Below are 19,498 nucleotides of genomic sequence, written 5' to 3'. Positions count from 1 at the left end.
TCGGAAGGAGCGTGCATTCCATCTGTGCGGTCCACCGGCACCGCACTATATATTTTTATGATACAGCGGTTCAAGACCGATCGGAAGGGATGGCGGAGACGGGGAGGCATCTGAGGATTCCACACAGTGGATGGGTTAGTGCACAAAAGCAAGAGAAGTGACAGCAATCCACACTTATCCCTTCAAGGGTTTTTGGTGCCCGCAGCCAGAAGTCCAGGCGTCCAGAGCTTCAAAAGTGGCACATAGGAAGGAGGGAGCCACAGCACCGAGGAATAGATTATAAAAAAGTCTTTATTGGTGCATCATCAAGGCATAAAACAGCGACGTTTCGATTCAAATGCGAATCTTTTTCAAGCATGAATGCTTGAAAAAGATTCGCATTTGAATCGAAACGTCGCTGTTTTATGCCTTGATGATGCACCAATAAAGACTTTTTTATAATCTATTCCTCGGTGCAGTGGCTCCCTCCTTCCTTAGTGCACAAAAGCACATCAGCACTTTCTACACATTCTTTGTCCCGGAACGGAAGTGTTCCCTTGTAAACATAACACCAAATATACAAAGTGTTGTTATAATATATGTACACTGATATCAAATATTTGTATACACTTTATATGATGTAAATTTTTAATTGGTATGTATTTTTATGCAATTTTTATCACAAATATGCTAATGTGGTGGGCGGTTCACTATAGGTCATGTGACCAAATTGTTGTATGTATATATATCCACCATTTGCACTGTTTAGACAGCTTGAGGAAGGCTCTCTTGGGCCAAAACGTCGCTGTATGTTACTCACTATGGAATAAAAGATTTTACCACTTTTTTACGAAATTGGAGTGCTGCACATTTCTTCGAAGTATACACGGGAGGACCTGAAGCCCAGACTTGGGAAGCTTGCACCCAGCTACATTCTATCCAAGATAGTGCCGCTTGAACTTTCTACACGTAGATAGATAGATAGATAGATGGATGTAAGATAGCTCTGGTCTCATTGTGCTTGTGATGAGATGACAGGGGCAGGCTCCACCCCTCCATCTTGCTGATTGTAGGTTTTTGAGAGCTGGAAACCCTGGTTGCTATGGGCTAAAAAAGGTACTAAATGAGGACCGAGAGGGAAAATACTTCCCAGGGGCACCTGGAACAGAATTATGTATTTTAGTTTTTTTTTGCTCAGAATGACGGTTACACTTTATTCTTAATATGGCTTTTGTGAACATAGTCAGCTTTTTTCATGTCCTCTATTTTCTGGAGCTTTTGTGCTACACTTAGGTCCTTGTACTAGTCCTGTTGTTACTTTTCCTCCTGTCGCCTTATGTTATACTCATAAGGTCCGCTCACAAGACAAACAGGTCTGTCTTATATTTGGGAAAAGATATTCTTCTTCCTACTTTTCTAGAAAATGTATGTTTTCCACCTATTATCTGGCCATGACACAGGTAGCATGAGGTTGTTAATGAATGTCATTAGAGGATATCATTGGATTCAGACTGACACACCAATGCATCAGAATTATGGGTTATGTAGTATTAACAGTGCCTGAACTGCCAACAAGAAGGCCAGCACTAGTAGGTATTATTTATTGATAATTTTGGTAGTGGAATATGGAAAGAGGGGTTTGGAAAGGGGAGAGGAGAGGAGCGAAAAGTAGGAGTGGTAAAGATACTCAGCTGTAATGTACTGTATATAAAACAGATATGCGTAATTTGTCGAATAAACGAATAGCATCCAGGAAGGGTGCTTTGCTCTCCTATTTAGAATGTTTGTAAAGGAATCGGCTCTGGCTTGCTCAAAAAGGATGTTTTTTTAGAATAAAAAGTTTCTTTTATTTAAGCCAATTATGGCAATAAAATATAAAAGAATTAAAACAATAAAAGGAATGACGCGTTTCGCGCTCGTGCTGAGCGCTTCATTAGATTCATGTGATTGTATCGTAATTTGTTGACCTCTGAATAAATAACAATTCAACAATTGTGATATAGGTTGATATGCACTGTTGCAGCCTCCTGCAATATAAAATATTTATACTGTATATACTTAAGTATAAGCCAGCCTAATTTTAACACAGGGAAAAGCCTAGGTGGGAAATGGATTGTTCACAGCTTCCAGCCAGTATGTAGCTAGCCAGTCCCATTCCCTGCCAATATATAGGTAGCTAGCCCCTTGCTCCCTAGTACATAGCCAATCCATAATCCCCAGTAGATAGCCAGCAGCCCCTGCCCCCAGTATACAGCCAACAGCACATGCCCTCAGTATATAGCCAGCTAGCCACTGCCCCGAGTATATTGCCAGCTAGCCCCAACCCAGGAAAAAAAACAGAAGCCCATGTATAGAGTATGCCCAGCCTATTATTTAAAAAACAAAAACTCTGTACTCACCTTTCCAACACCCCCTGCAGGTCCTTTTGTTTCTTCTGGCTCAGACTTCTAATCCCTGCGCTGCCGACACACAAACTATGTCATCAGATGCTTGCAGACGTCATTCTGTGTGCGGCGCTGGCTGAATTTATAATGTTGGTGCCGGCAGCACCCGAAGACGGATCTTGACGACCGGAAGCAAGAAGAGTTAGTTTTTTTTCAGCACATTTTTTGTGCTGAAAAACTCTGCTTATACTCAAGTATTTAAGAGATATATATATATATATATATATATATACATACACACACACACACATACCGTACATACACATACATATATATTCCTGCAGATCAAATATAATGACAATGACAACTTGTACAGCATTGTGGGCTTGTTTTACATGTGTCCATATGCGTGGGGAACAATGTGGAGAAGCAATTTGCTTTCTGTCTACTGATTTCTACTATTTATTTATGCAACGTTTGTTTTGTTTTAAAACTCTTTATTATTTTTTATGTGGCGTAGTCAATAAGAGGCATATTACATGGCAGGCAGGATATATACATAAACAGATTAACAGAGTGGGGGCGCAACCCCAAGTAGAGTGTGGTATATAATTGGCTTGAAGGGAATGGTTTCAGCCATCTCCATGTTGTTTCATGACTACTATTCTCGTAGCTTTAGCCTTTATGAGTTATTTTCAATCTGCCTCACAAGCATTGTATCTTACCTACTACATACACTCACCGGCCACTTTATTAGGTACACCATGCTTGTAACGGGTTGGACCCCCTTTTGCCTTCAGAACTGCCTCAATTCTTCGTGGCATAGATACAACAAGGTGCTAGAAGCTCCTCAGAGATTTTGCTCCATATTGACATGATGGCATCACACAGTTGCCGCAGATTTGTCGGCTGCACATCCATGATGCGAATCTCCCGTTCCACCACATCCCAAAGATGCTCTATTGGATTGAGATCTGGTGACTGTGGAGGCCATTTGAGTCCAGTGACCTCATTGTCATGTTCAAGAAACCAGTCTGAGATGCTTCCAGCTTTATGACATGGCGCATTATCCTGCTGAAAGTAGCCATCAGATGTTACAGGGTACATTGTGGTCATAAAGGGATGGACATGGTCAGCAACAATACTCAGGTAGGCTGTGGCGTTGCAACGATGCTCAATTGGTACCAAGGGGCCCAAAGAGAGGAAAGAAAATATTCCCCACACCATGACACCACAACCACCAGCCTGAACCGGTGATACAAGGCAGGATGGATCCATGCTTTCATGTTATTGACGCCAAATTCTGACCCTACCATCCGAATGTCGCAGCAGAAATCGAGACTCATCAGACCAGGCAACGTTTTTCCAATCTTCTACTGTCCAATTTCCATGAGCTTGTGCAAATTGTAGCCTCAGTTTCCTGGTCTTAGCTGAAAAGAGTGGCACCGGTGTGGTCTTCTGCTGCTGTAGCCCATCTGCCTCAAAGTTGGACGTACTGTGCGTTCAGAGATGCTCTCCTGCCTACCTTGGTTGTAACGGGTGGCGATTTGAGTCACTGTTGCCTTTCTATCAGCTCCAACCAGCCTGCCCATTCTCCTCTGACCTCTGGCATCAACAAGGCATTTCTGCCCACAGAATTGCCGCTCACTGGATGTTTTTTCTTTTTCGGACCATTCTCTGTAAACCCTAGAGATGGTTGTACGTAAAAATCCCAGTAGATCAGCAGTTTCTGAAATACTCAGACCAGCCCTTCTGGCACCAACAACCATGCCACGTTCAAAGGCACTCAAATCACCTTTCTTCCCCATACTGATGCTCGGTGTGAACTGCAGGAGATTGTCTTGACCATGTCTACATGCCTAAATGCACTGAGTTGCCGCCATGTGATTGGCTGATTAGAAATTAAGTGATAACAAGCAGTTGGACAGGTGTACCTAATAAAGTGGCCGGTGAGTGTATATTGGTAGCTAGTATAAAGGCCATGTTGGCCATGTAAATAACGCCATTCTGGTTTACCACATAACTTATAACGGGTAATAAAACAAATAATATATATTAATATGATATCATATATTAATATAATAAAACCTATGCTCTTGGTAAGGCCATTATAATACAATATACAATAGGTATATGGAAGCATAAGGAGTAGAGGGTGCATGATGGATGGAGGGGGTCGCTAGACTGAGAGGAGATACTATTCCTATTATGCTAACAAAGAATATCCTAGAGCTCCTCTGAACTTTGCAAAACTTATTTTTTTGTGTGTCCTATCCATTTGTTCCAAACCTTGAGAAATCTGCTCCCTTGATTCCAATGTCCTAAATCCTCTAGTCTACTAATTTCACGAACCATAGATCTCCATTGAGAGCTTGTTGGGGGCAGCCATTGTCTTCACATCTTCGGTATTGGTGGTGTGGGCAAATCCTGCTTTTTTGGTCTAAAGGTGCTTGATGGTCACCATAGTAGCAACGGCCAAGGGTCTTTCGGGAGACAGACCATGTAGATCTCATCTATTTCTGATACAACTTTATTCCAGAAAATTTAACAACAGGATTGGGGAGATGTATGACCCTGTTTAGTTTCCTAAACAAAAAAGTTTGAAATCCGATTCAAGGTTTTCCTCTACTCCACAACAATCTGGTAAAGAGCCTCTGAAATGCCATAATGTATGACAAGGGCAGCTAAATAGGGATGACTTGTAGTAAATGCGTAATTTTTGGAATGACGCATTTCTGAGTTAGGTTTTTCCTGACGAACCCCGACAAGTATGGTATGTTATGTTGTTCTGGCTGCTTCTCAATACTGCTGAGAAGCAGTTTGTAGATTAGGGTAAAGAGACCTGCGGGTTTGGGTAGCCTTGCCAGTGCCATTCATAATAGCAAATGGTTCTGGCAGAGTGTCATTTACCCGAACCTAGCTTTAGGTTCAGTGTATAAGGAGAGAACCCCTTGAATGAAATTAAGGGGGAACTTAAACATCAATAATACTTGTTTCATAAACTGCCAACTGACCTTATCAAACACTTTTTCACTGTCTGTCCCTAACGGTCCTAACAGAACTGTTTTGTCTCTTGCATATTCAACCGATTTAATGGCCCTGCAAGAATCACAGTCGTCCTGTTCCGGTGATATTAATTTGGGGAGTATATTGCACAACCTGCACACCATAGCCTTTGCGCACCACTTCATGTCCCTATTTAGGAGATAAATTGGCCTGTAGCTCCCACACAAGACCAGGTACTTCTCCCTCCTTGTGTATAATCAAAATGTGTGCCTCTAAGGCTTGCAGCTGGAAATAGCCCCCCTGTAAAGGGGATTTGCATACAGACATAAAATGAAGGAAAAGCAGCTCCCTAATCTGTTTGTAATATATGATAGGTATCTCATTTACCTGAAGGAATAGAGAGAAGAGTTTTCTCCAAGTCCTGGGGTGTAAAGCGTTCCTGTAGAGCAGCCCTGTCCTCTTCAGAGAGGCCTGGCAGGTTAAGGTCTGCTAGAAATTAATTTATTTCTACGTCCTGTGGTACCGGTAGTTTAGAAGTTAAGTTGTATAAGTTCTGGTAGAACTCTTGGAAACCTCTAGTTATCCTTTTAGTGTTATCCTTTGCGTTTTCCTACCTGGTAAAGTCTCAACTCAGTCTTCTCTTTTTGTTTTTTTTTACCCAGTAGGACATTAATATGCCCCATCTATCCCCATGTGCATAAAACTTGCACCTTTTAGAAGGAAATTGTTTGGTAGCTTGTGCATTTAACATATTGCTAGCTTTTTCTCTCAGGGCCGTAAGAGCCTGAAGATCCCCTAGAGCTTTGGATTTTTTATGTGTTGCGAGAATTCAGTTAATGTGAGCACTGTTTTTTCACAAATGCTCCAATTGAAATAAATTTACCTCTCAGGAAAGTCATGTGTGCTTCCCCAGCAGGAATAAAGGGGATGGCAAGGAACAAATTACTTGGACATGGTCTAAAAAAATGATACTACCCAAGTCTGTTGCTCGAAGGTGCTGTGCGAGACCAATAATTGACTGTATGCCTGATGTTTGTTTGAGAAAAAGGTATAATCTTTAGTATCTGGATGGATTAAACGCCACATGGAGGATCCGCAGTCAGTTTGTATGTAATATGATGTGAACCGGAGGAGTCTAGCACCGGATTGAGACAAACTTTGAAGTCTAACACAATACTTGTTTTGGTAATACTTTACCAAAACAGTTTGAATTTGTCAAGGGCACCAGCGAACCATCGGTCTGGGTCCAAATTGTGTACAAATTTGCTATTGAAATTGTCTGATTGCCTACCTTACTTTTGATGGATATTTAGCGTCCAAGAGGGTATCACAATTATCACATAAAAACAAAAGGCATGTACTCATGTATCACAATGCTGACACCCCTAGAAACTGAGGAAAAGGTACAATGATACCATTTGTTAAACACACATGTTGTGAACGCATGAGTTTTACTTTCCTTCAGGTGAAACAAAGCAAAGTTCGCCTCATGATGTTGCAGGCGATGCAGAATTTTTGTCTCTTACGTGACTCGGTGATGCCCCAGACATTAAAAAAAGACAAATTGAAACTCAGTCATGTTACTTTTCCAAAGGGTGTTGGGAGGGCGGAGGGAGGACAGGTGAAAGGGAAAGTAGGAAGGGGAAGGGAATAGTAACAAAAGTCTCCTGAGAGTTCACATGAACCTATAACAGAACATTTATCTAACATACTATAAAAACACTGTGCAGAAAGAGTGAAGCATCACAACTAGCTACTTTCGGTCCCCGGTTAAAGTGTGTGTGTGTGTGAGTGGGGGGGGGGGGGAGGTTAGATAAGACATGCAGGACCACAGGGGACCCTGCTTCCAGTCCTGACCTCAAGCCCCAACAACTGCTAGATTATCATATTGCTACCCATAACACCTTATACAGGAGGAACCCAATACTAAAATTACAACAATCTAAAGATAACTATTCCTTAGCATACATATAATCAGCTAATAGCTAATAACCACCTGAGCATGTCCATCTGCCTGGATATTACTCACACAGGCCTCTCAAGTTACAGTCCCTTCCTTTGTCTTTGTTTTTGTAGATCAGGAGGTCCAGTTGTTCTCCAAGAAGCCATCTTTGGGAGAGAAGGTAGCCCCACTGATGTTGCCAACGGTAGCCAAGATGGAATGTTCAGTTGCGGGACATTTAGCGCCTCACAAGCCACGATAGGTCTTCTAGGGATTTAATGTTGATCTTTCCTGCGTCACTGGAGAAAAGGATCCCAAAGTTAAACAGTCACCTACGCACCACATTTCTGGTGCCTAGCTTGTCAATGAACGGTTTAAACACTCTGCTCTTTGCCAGGGTGGAGAGGAAGATGTCTTGAAAAAGAAGCACCTTAGATCTTTTAAACAAATGTCCTTCCTTTATCTTGCTCCCTTCAGCACTGCAGCCATATCTGTATATGAGAGCAGCCAGCAAATTACATCTTGTGGGGATTAAGTGGGATTTGGCCTTGTCCTTAATGCTCTGTGAATCTGTTCAATACGAATCTCGCTGGTCTTCTCTTCCCCGACCAGCATTTTGAAAATTTGTGCCACCATCTTAGGTAGCGCCACGTGGGCTACTCTCTCTGGAACGCCCCTGAACATCGCATTCTTAGGTCGGCTTCTATTCTCTTGGTCCTCTATCCAGAGGTGGGCTATGTTCATCTGATCAGTGGGGTGTTCTGCTCAAACTGCTCCAACCTTCCCCCAATAAAGTTCCTTGACACTGGGGCTAAATCCTTCTCACCTCCAGCTGCCGAGCCATCACCGAGACTCTCGCCCTCAGAATCGTCCACTACTTGCTCTGCTGCTTACCATGCATTCACCATCTTCGATCTGACTCCCGGCGGCATGCGCAGCTTCTTACAAAGGAAATGATCCAGGTCAGCATTTTTTTTTATGACCTTTGGTCACCTGCTAGTTCTGCCTGGGTCCACGTCTAATGTATTTTACCAAGTTTAGGTCCCTCCTGAAGATTTGCCTGGGCTATATAGTCAGAATTTGGGAGCAATGTTAACTCGCGTCCATTAAAGAGCACAGCACAAGTCCGCCCCCATTTATGGAACGTTTGTTGAAAAGTAAGTGGCCATTTAAGAAGTCACTACTCACTGCATAACAAATAAATCAGGAAATCTGTTATGTGAAGAGAGGGGTCCAATCTGAAAGGAACATGGTGTAAAGTCAGATAATAGTACTATAAATATAAGAAGGAAAATGTCAGCTTGCCTAGCAGGAGTAAGCGAGAAAAATGCAGCCTTTCCATAGAAGAAAGGTCGCAGTGCAGGCAATGGATCAGCGTTTTCAACCAGTTGTTATTTTATCACAATAGTCACAAAAATACACTCAAACTTACATTTTACAAAACTACCATAGTAAAACATTCAAGTGGCAAGTAAAATACAAAAGTCTGTCTATTATAATACACTAAACAAAGTAAATGACTAAGCAATTTACCTCTGTCTTTAAAACATTGTTAAAAAACTGTACCTTAAAGCCTCAGTCTGCTATAATTTAATGAATATTTCAGTAGAGCCTTGCAGAGCGGTTGTCAATATGTGACACAAGGGTTCACATGAGGTGTTTGCACATACCCACAGCCTGAGGTGCCAGTATCTGTGTGAATCCTGCAGAGAAAGTGATGAGGACAACGGGATATGTGACCCAGGCCAAATACTGCAGAAAGACATTGCTCTCTAAACCACCGTACATCCATTTGTGAGCTGTGAAAATAGAGTTAAAAGAAAAATGACACAGTTATTTAAAAAAAAACTGAAAAATTAAGATCATGACATGACATTATAAACTAATGGACAAGATCTAACATTTCAACAACACAGCAGACTTTCTGCTGCTGCTCACTTCATCCAGTGCCTTGTAGGATACAGATGCAGAGGCTCTTGCTACAAACACAGCCTTCATCAGTTGTGGGCAAGCAGTAGCCATGGGTGGCCACCCTCTGGCGGCCCTCTCTTCACTATGTTAAGGAAGACATAATCCACACAGTGAACTAATCCCACGAAGTGGATAATGTTGCTTCATACGGGGACACTATTGTGCATGGGCCAGAGAGGCAGGGTTTGCTGCAGTATATAAGAACGCATGTGTCAGACACTGTATACTCTGGTGGAACTGCATGTGAAAGGAGGATGACTTGCAATGCAAAAAAAAGTGTATCACAATGTATTTATCATGAAAGACAAACCATTTCATATTTAAAATAAATATCAACATCCTGATACATCACCAGCCTTTTGTAAACACGTCTGTGTTTGGTTCAGAAAATGCATCAAAAACCGATTTTAGCTTCTTAAATTTATTCAAAGAATTAACCCCTCATCTCTGCACCCGTTTCCCATTTTTATGTTTTTTTTTTTTTGGCAATTCCTCTGTATGGAATTTTTTGGGAGGGACGAAATTTAGTTTTTAATAGCACAGGTTTCAACTGTCCTACTGGTGAACTTTTATTAATCCTTTTTGCACAGTATACTGTATATATACTAAAGTATAAGCCATGGTCCCCAATTTTACCACAAAATACTGGTTACACTTATTGTATAAGCCTAGAGTGGGAAATGCACAGCCCTACAGACTTATGAAATGCCCATCAGCCCCCCCCCCCCCCAGTTATATGATACCCATGCAACCGCCCCAAGTAATGCAGTCTCCCCCAGTAATTGAAATGCCCTTGCAGCCTCCCCCAGTAATTGAAATGCCCATGCAGCCTCACCCAGTAATGGAATGTCCTGCAGCCTCCCCCAGTAATGGAACGCTCAGACAACCTCCCCCAGTAATGGAATGTCCTGCAGCCTCCCCCAGTAATGGAACTGTCCTGAAGCCTCCCCCAGTAATGGAACTGTCCTGCAGCCTCCCCCAGTAATGGAACTGTCCTGCAGCCTCCCCCAGTAATGGAACTGTCCTGCAGCCTCCCCCAGTAATGGAACTGTCCTGCAGCCTCCCCCAGTAATGGAATATCCTGCAACCTTCCCCAGTAATGGGATGCTCAGGCAGCCTCCCACAGTAATGAAATGCCCATGCAGCCTCCCACAGTAATGGCATGCCCTGAACAAGCATTCCAGTTGAGTATAAGCTGAGTGGGGCTTTTTCAGTACAAAAACTGATGAAAAACTTGACTTATACTTAAAAAAGGGTCAATAAGCATACAGTAACACCAAATTTAAGGTATTTTTACAATGACCTTCCTTTGCATAATGAAATACTTTTGGGGTAAAGAGAAAAGATCTGTAGCTTTTTTTTTCTAATGTTGAAAGTGGAGATACTTCCAGGTTGCGAGTTACAGCTATTGAGAGTCACCTCCCCATAGTAGGAGGAGACAGACTCTGTAAGTTACGTAACAGAAATTATACAATTAGAAACATGATCACCAAAAGGTCTGAAAAACAAGTCAGACACAATGGGGGGAATTTATTAAAGCACTTGCTCCAGAATTAAAATGCCTTGCACCATATTTATCAAGGCTTTTAGACCTTTTTTGCCCCGTGGTCTTATGTAAATGGATGTGGTGTTGCTGAAAAGGGGCATTGGAAATTCGCCTGTGCACTGAAAATTCTGTCACACAATTTAGACCAAATAAAGTGAGGTCTAAAGTAGGAACGAACAGTCTTATACTGCAGCAGAATTTCTCATCGTTGATGATAGACTAGCGTTTTCTAGTTAAAAACTGCCGGAACCTGAGACACATTGTTAAATTCTCCCCAACAAATTCATATTAAAAAGAATTGTTCTAATTGATTATAATATATATTATATATAATATTTGGTATTTTTGTAGCGCGTTGTATCAATGTATCACGCATGCGCCAGCAGTCTCTGGATTTTTGTGACTCAGTATTTAAATACTCAGTTAACAATTAGTAGTTAGACTATGACTGAGGACAGATATTGCAGTTTCCAAAACGTGCAGTTTAGCCTATTATTTTATACCATATTTTGCACCTACTATTTTTAAAAAGATGAAATAAAAAAGACAGATTTTATATACATTTAGATATGTGATGAGTGCTGGATCATCTACATTTTTGCTTTTGAATTTCCTTCTATGATTCGGGGCACAGTTCACACACTAAATGGAATCTAAATATGTTTGGATCAAGGGAAAATTTTGAGCTGTTGGTGTTCTATTTCCTCTTAAGATTTTATTTGTACACATTAGGGTTTCATAAGTATTTATAAATTAATATGCTTTTTTGTGTGTTGTTTAAAAATGATCAATTTGGGCATTGCTTTTTCTTTCTTTCTTTTCTTTATTTTTTAGTTTTGTTGCACATGATAAATACTATTATTGTTTGGCAGCCTTGGTTAGTATGGGTGTGGAGGTATAAAATGTGTGTGATTTCACTCTTGTTTTTAAAGATTTTTCTGTCTTTGTTGCTTTTTTTTTTTTACATAAAACTTTTTTGTCCCACAAAGGGACAAGAACATGAGTTTGTTTAATCTCTTATATAATGCACTGCTTATTTAGTACAGTACAGTGCATTATATTTTCTCTAACAGGCATCTATTAGCGATTGCAGTTGAAGGGTTTCGATGGGTGGCAGAGGGAGACCCGTTTAGACACCAACAGTCCATGTTTGACTGCGGTGTCAAAGAGGTTAAACATCGGGGATCACAGCTTTTCCGATCCCGAGTATTAGTGGTCAGGGGCGTACTGGGAATTTAAAGTGGCCCCATTCTGTGGGCGAAGTCAAAACAAGTAGGCTTGGCCATGTGATGTGGCTGGAGTTATTAAACTTCACACAAACTGTTAAATGATGCAGGAATAAGGCTTCTTTTTAAAATAACACAAATTAATACTGCCTTCTATATACACACACAAAATACACCCTACTACAATACCTTCTCCGATAAACAAGAATGCAACTACTATAATATTGCCACTAAGTAAAATATATTATAATACTGCTCCTATGTTCAAGAATATAATACTATAATACTGCCCCTATGAACAGGAACATAACTACTATAATAGTGCCCCCTTTGTACAAGACTAGAACTACTATAATAGTGCCCCCTATGTACAAGACTATAACGACTATAATAGTGCCCCCTATGTACAAGACTATAACGACTATAATACTGCCCCCTATGTACAAGGATATAACGACTATAATACTGCCCCCTATGTACAAGACTATAACGACTATAATACTGCCCCCTATGTACAAGAATATAATACTATAAAACTGCCCCCTATGTACAAGACTATAACTACTATAATAGTGCCCCCTATGTACAAGACTATAACTACTATAATAGTGCCCCCTATGTACAAGAATATAATACTATAAAACTGCCCCCTATGTACAAGACTATAACTACTATAGTAGTGCCCCCTATGTACAAGACTATAACTACTATAATAGTGCCCCCTATGTACAAGACTATAACTACTATAATAGTGCCCCCTATGTACAAAACTATAACTACTATAATAGTGCCCCCTATGTACAAGAATATAATACTATAAAACTGCCCCCTATGTACAAGACTATAACTACTATAGTAGTGCCCCCTATGTACAAGACTATAACTACTATAATAGTGCCCCCTATGTACAAGACTATAACTACTATAATAGTGCCCCCTATGTACAAAACTATAACTACTATAATAGTGCCCCCTATGTACAAGACTATAACTACTATAATAGTGCCCCCTATGTACAAGACTATAACTACTATAATAGTGTCCCCTATGTACAAGACTATAACTACTATAATAGTGCCCCCTATGTACAAGACTATAACTACTATAATAGTGCCCCCTATGTACAAGACTATAACTACTATAATAGTTCCCCCTATGTACAAGAATATTACTACTATTACAACTACTACTATGCCATATAACACCGCCAGTCAGCCCCCTGTATACAGCCCGCCTGCCCATCGGTATACAGCCAGCCCGCCCGCCCATCGGTATACAGCCAACCAGCCCGCCTGCCCATCGGTATACAGCCAGCCAGCCCGCCCCCCTCCGTATACGGCCAGCCAGCCAGCCCGCCCCCCTCCGTATACAGCCAGCCAGCCAGCCCCCCTCCGTATACAGCCAGCCAGCCCGCCCCCCTCCGTATACAGCCAGCCAGCCCGCCCCCCTCCGTATACAGCCAGCCAGCCCGCCCCCCTCCGTATACAGCCAGCCAGCCTGCCCCCCTCCGTATACAGCCAGCCAGCCCGCCCCCCTCCGTATACAGCCAGCCTGCCCGCCCCCCTCCGTATACAGCCAGCCTGCCCGCCCCCCTCATTATACAGGCAGCCAGCCCCCCTCAGTATACAGCCAGCCAGCCTCCCTCAGTATACAGCCAGCCAGCCCCCCTCAGTATACAACCAGCCAGCCCCCTTCAGTATACAGCCAGCCAACCCCCCTTCCGTATACAGCCAGCCAACCCCCCCCCCCCTCAGTATATAGCCAGCAAGCCCCCCCTAAGTATACAGCCTGCCTCCCACCCCTCCGTATATATAGCCAGTCCTCTGCCCGGCACATAAAAATAATAAACGTTGAACTCACCTTTCCGACATTCCTCCGAAGCTCCAATGCTTTATCCTGAGCAGACTGTAATGTCAACCGCTTGCCAACGTCATATTCTGTGCGCAGCCGGCGCACGGTGCGGTCACTGCCGACCGGACTGGATAAAGCATGGGAGCTTTTGGGCAGTGTCGGAAAGGTAGGTTCCGCGTTTATTATTTTTAGACCGGCCCCGCCGACATCAGGCCAGCCCAGCAGCAGCCCCAGAGCAGTGGCCCACCGGGATTTCCCCCGGTGGGCTTAATGGCCAGTCCACCCCTGGTGCCGGCACCAGCAGGAAACAACGTCCTTTTTCTGCATTCTGAATCATTGCAGGACTTTATACAAGTTCAAAACATTGCAGGCTATGACTGGTTCGCTTTAAGAAGTTAAAACATTTTTAATAAAAAATAATGATAAATAAAAATGTATTTGGTAACTTTCAAAGATAGTGCTTTTCCTTTTGAAGAATTAACAGTAATCCAGGAATCTAATTATTTTTTATTAATCGTTCACTAATCTGCAACTGTAAATTGAAAAAAGAGACATCAAATATCAGAATACATACATTTCATTCTCTCACCTTGTAAACAAACTGCAATTGTAAAATCCATTACCCAGCTCACCAAAGCCATCACCAAACCCAGCAAAATAAGGAAAATCCAGTCCTCTCCAATCCGAGAAAGTAGAATCCGCTGTGAGTGTACGCAGCAGACTGGTGAAAAAGAAAGAAGAAACTGCTGAGAATTATTACACTATATCACATAACATAGTTTAGGTAATGATAGGTAGCATATGCCAACCTCAGTTAAAGAGACATTAGTAGCAAGAGGCAGAATAAACTAAAATCTAAGCACATTAATAAAATAGAATGGGGTAAAATTGCAGGCTAAGACTTGCACAAGGTTAGTTTGTAGCCTGCTAGGATTTGCACAGGGCTTTAGACACTAAATTTAAAAACCCTTAAGATGCCAGAAAAAAAAAAATTAGAACATTCGATGTCCCACAAAAGACATTCACAGAAAATGTGATAAATATGTGATTGATAGGGGCCCCGCCACGAAGAACCCACTTAATTGCTAGGACCCCTACTCACTTCAGTTCTATTACTTGACAGGGAGTCCAAATAGTAGGACCCGCAGCAATCAATTTATTTATTATCATCTAGTTACTCCCATCCCCAATTGACCTGGGAAGAGGTGAGGGTGGCATCTGCTGAACAGTCTGATTGACATATCCACCATAGAGTATATCGCTCTGTAGGTTCTGTACATGGTACAGGGATCCAGTGATGTAGACTGTCAGCTCTGTGCCTTTCCCTTGTGCTTTGCTCTGCAGAACAACAGGAGAGGTTCCAAGGTTGGGCTGCTTGAGCTGGTGCATGTAAGGAGAGCTCAGCATTATGGGAAGTGAAGAAAGTATTTCTGTCCTTAGTTTCCTTGGCTGTCACACCTTGGAAGTGCCTGCCCACTTAAAGGGGTTTCCATGAAAGAAAATGTCCCCTAGCAATTTTTATACAATAAAGAGAATTTACAATTTTACTCAGGTTTATTGCCGTTTTAGCTCCTATCACTCCCTAGGCTGGTCAGTGCAAGAATCCAAAGAATCTAAGCAGACACTTCTTGATTCCTCTAGTTCTGTGTGCTGACAATGTGGTTAGATTATCAGGGTAAATGTTTATATACTCTTTCAATTAACTTCTGAAGATTGTTCTAACACACTGACAAATAGAGAGAGAAATGAGACAGATCAGAGATAAGAGATGACCACATCCATGAGATGCATATTATACATGACATTCTCCCCTCTCCTATCACAGCCATTATATACTTTCAGATGCGCTATATACCTCCCTTCCTCTCCCTCTTATCTGCCTGTAGCTTGTAGCTTTACTTTCCTCGTAATGTGTTATTTGCCGGCAGGAAGTCTGTGTGTGTGAGCTCATCATGGAATGCAAGGGTGGGGGCTAGAGAGAGAGAACAGCTCAGTGCAACGTCAGATAGAAAAGCAATATGTCTGCCGACACTAAACTCAGAAGATTAACGGTCGGAACCAGGGGCAGCCGAAATTGTGTACGCCAGGACTGATAGAGACAGGTTGGAATTATATTTATTATATATGTGAAATGTGGTATTTCTCTCTTTAAGGAGAAGTTGGAGAGGAATTCACACATAATGCTTCTGGATATATAAGGCTGGATCTCAGGCTAGAAAGAATGCAGCGTCCAAGGCTCTCTCTAGCGCTGCTACAAAAATCTTTGAGCAAGTAACTTCAGAATTACACTTAAAACTAAACTTTTTTTCTCTTTCTGGGTTTATTTACTTGCCAGATATACAATGATATAACTGAACAGTACTAAAGGTATAATACTATCTATGTGGTATAAAACTACCTAGCATTTGCAGGCGTGATGCAGCTGTTCAATGTCAAAAACGCACGGAAGAGTTGACATACAAAACACATAATGTTTATGCAATATGTAAACCACAAACGAAAAGGAATAGAACAAAGAAAATGAGTCAAATAATGTATAAGGATGTTCTTCCCATTATTAATATTCGCATAAAAAAAAACAAATACCTGGATGTTATGCAGAATACACCTGATACAAATATCCATTAATAAAAAAGACACCTCAAGGGCTAACATAGGTCATGATCTGAGAGAGAAATGGCAACGTAAATTAGCATCAGGACCAGAGAAACCTGCAGAGTATGCAGTAAGACTCAGTATATGAGAAAAAGTAGCAGCATATTTTGGATACTGTATCACATTTTGTATGACATTATTAGGCAGTGCTTTGTAACCAAGATCTACCAACCAAGTGTTAGTGCATTAAATTACAAAGAAAGTACCACCAGTACCATTAGAAAGATAACAATAGATGCTATGGTATTATAACATTCTTACATGAATAAATTAATATTTTGATATACCATATGTACTCGAATTTAAGTAGACCGAGTATAAGCGAAATAAGTCAATCTAATTTTACCACAAAAAAGCTGGGAAAACCTATTGACTCGAGTATAAACCGTGGGTGGGAAATGCAGCCACTGCTCATAAATAAAATGTTTACAGCAGCCCCTCCAATTTATAAAATGTCCAGCAGAGTTCCCCATAGACGTTGCTTACAGCAGTGTCCCCAAAGACGTTGCTTACAGCAGTGTCCCCAAAGACGTTGCGTTGCTTACAGCAGTGTCCCCAAAGACGTTGCTTACAGCAGTGTCCCCAAAAGACGTTGCTTACAGCAGTGTCCCCTGTGCCGTTAACGTCCAGCAGAGTGGCCCCCGTGCTGTTAACGTCCAGCAGAGTGGCCCCCGTGCCGTTAACGTGCAGCAGAGTAGCCACTTAAAAAAAACTAAACGTAGTACTCACCCTCCAGCATCCTCTTCTCCCTGCAGCAGGTCTTCGGCTTTCCGGCCGTGGCAGCAGATGCACGTTTATGCGATCTGCTGGCACAAACTATGACGTCATCAGGCGGCAACACTGCCGAGACGTGCATCTGCTGGCAAAGCTGGGATGCCGGAAACCTGCTGCAGGGAGAAATGGGCGCCAGAGGGTGAGTACTAGGTTTATATTTTTATATACCCAAGTATAAGCCGAGTGGGGCTGTTTCGGCACATAAATTGTGTGGAAAATTTTGGCTTATACTCAAGTATATACGGTAATAATAATAAAATATATATATATATATATATATATATATCCATATATATATATCTATCTATCTATACACACACTGGATGTCCCGTATGTAAACATTTTTTCAATTGGAAGTTATTAAAAAAAAAATTGAAGAAATGTACCGTATATATATTTTAAATTTCATATGAATGCCCAGATTTTGCCTTTAAGGTGATTGTGTAGTGCTATGTAAATATATCCTAACATTAGTAAAATAACAGTATTTTAAGCTTATTTCATAAGTTGTATATCTTCTAAAGCACACATTAAAATGTAAATGAGTAAAAAGAAAAAATGCAGAACACTTTCAGACACCTGAAGGGTGTGGTCACGCTGGTGTGTGCATTGTGTTCACAAATGCAATAAAAAAGCCCAGAGGCAGTTCTAGGTGCGATCGCATTTCCATTGAAACGCATGCAATCGCTAACCATATCTGGTGTCTTGTATTTAAAGGCCATTTACCACCAGTATCAAGTATTGTTGACGTACCAGTGTTTGCCACCTCTGGCAGGATTCACTCTTCATTAAGCTTCCTATGCATTTGTTTTTAAGAAAAAAAAACTTTAAAATGGGGTTCCAGGCTCCATTAACACCTATGCCCAGAGCCTCATTTGCATAATTTTAAAAGCCTGTTTTTGCCAAAACCACAGCGTAAGATGCTAAAAGAAGAGAAAATCCTGCGAGAGAGGGAACACACCAGTATGTTAGTGTGGATGGTTTACAATTGTTGATTCTGGTGGTTTATGCCCTTTAAACAATGCAAAACACTGGGTGCTTTTTACCAATTTCATGCGTTTCAATGGAACCCAAAACACACGGCTGGCAGGGAACCAATTTTTTAAAGAAACAAATAAAAAGCACTGGAATTATTCAGATGTACAAAAGACCTTCCTGATGACAGCTTCCCTTTAAACATTAATGTAACCCCTAGAGTTAATTATAACAGACTATGGGAACCTGTCATTGAGTGAAAATCCTGATGACAGGTTCTCTTTAAAGACAAGTGCTTGTGAGCCCAATACAAGTAATAAACTGAGGTGCTTGGGCCTATCATCACTAAGGCATACACCTTCCATACTCACTTTTACACTTGGCACAGCGACTCTCATCATATTCCCTTAGTTCTGCCACCCGGGCCTGTTCCTCTCTGCCTGGCTTGCGATGCTCTCTTTCTTTACGAATTCGTGCGGCTTCCTCTTTTGCATAAACTCCAAGGTCCTGAGTGTAGCGTCCATACATCTATGCAAGGAAACAAAAATTGGGTATTGTTTTAATATACCACAAAAATCCTTGTTTTACAGAAATCCGAAACTTATTTATTGGTACAAAAATTAAAGATCAAAAGACCAATAAGCCATACAACAGGCAAAGACACGGGGACCAACATCATTAACCTATTGATAGGCACAATTTTAGGAATTGTTGAAAACAGTATTTTTTTCAGTATATTGTAGTGGTTGTGTACATGGTTAAAACAGGGGTCCGTACTGGGTCAGGCATGCATTAGAGAACAACCACCAGGGTTTAGATGCCAGTGAAGTCAGTGCTATATCATCCACTGCATTTTATTCAGCAAAGAGGTTAAAATTTTACCAATGATGTTACCAAATCTCATCCTCATTCCTTAAAATTCAGAGAAACCAAGTGTTGTATTAGGCTTTAAAGTCTTGCCATGTGGACATCCTCTGGTCCAACTTTTATTTATCCATTTTTGATCCCGTGGACATTCCTATGCTTCAAGTCACTACTCTGACTGCTTGGCGAGTACTGCAGGTTTTTACATTTTAAATATTTGGTGTTTTTTGGCAGTCATAAGGGTCGGTGGTCATGGCTATTCCATTTGTTGTGCTAGTGCCAGGGATAATCTACCTCCTAATCTAGGGCACACTACAAGTAGTGA

The 19,498-nt window shown here is 41.4% G+C and overlaps 1 protein-coding gene across 4 annotated transcripts in view; it reads right to left on the bottom strand.

Moving 5' to 3' along the window:
• Positions 1–19,498, bottom strand: part of CLCN2 (chloride voltage-gated channel 2) — a 99,802-nt gene that overhangs the window by 44,047 nt on the left and 36,257 nt on the right. For 2 of the 4 annotated variants that reach the window (XM_072142368.1, XM_072142369.1), the window contains exons 2-4: positions 18,681–18,837; positions 14,495–14,626; positions 8,982–9,110 (exon numbers count right to left, since the gene is read on the bottom strand). In XM_072142368.1, the coding sequence (XP_071998469.1) occupies positions 8,982–9,110; positions 14,495–14,626; positions 18,681–18,837 (418 nt within the window). Of the gene's footprint in view, positions 1–7,365; positions 8,539–8,877; positions 8,900–8,981; positions 9,111–14,494; positions 14,627–18,680; positions 18,838–19,498 lie in introns of those variants that run through there. The other 2 variants (XM_072142371.1, XM_072142370.1) reach the window with 2 other exon arrangements.

This window comes from Engystomops pustulosus, chromosome 3, assembly GCF_040894005.1.
Source record: "Engystomops pustulosus chromosome 3, aEngPut4.maternal, whole genome shotgun sequence".
In the NCBI taxonomy this organism is placed as follows: Eukaryota; Metazoa; Chordata; class Amphibia; order Anura; family Leptodactylidae; genus Engystomops; species Engystomops pustulosus.
The sequence above is the reverse complement of the archived record's forward strand: the minus strand, read 5'-3'. Positions and strand labels throughout refer to the sequence as shown.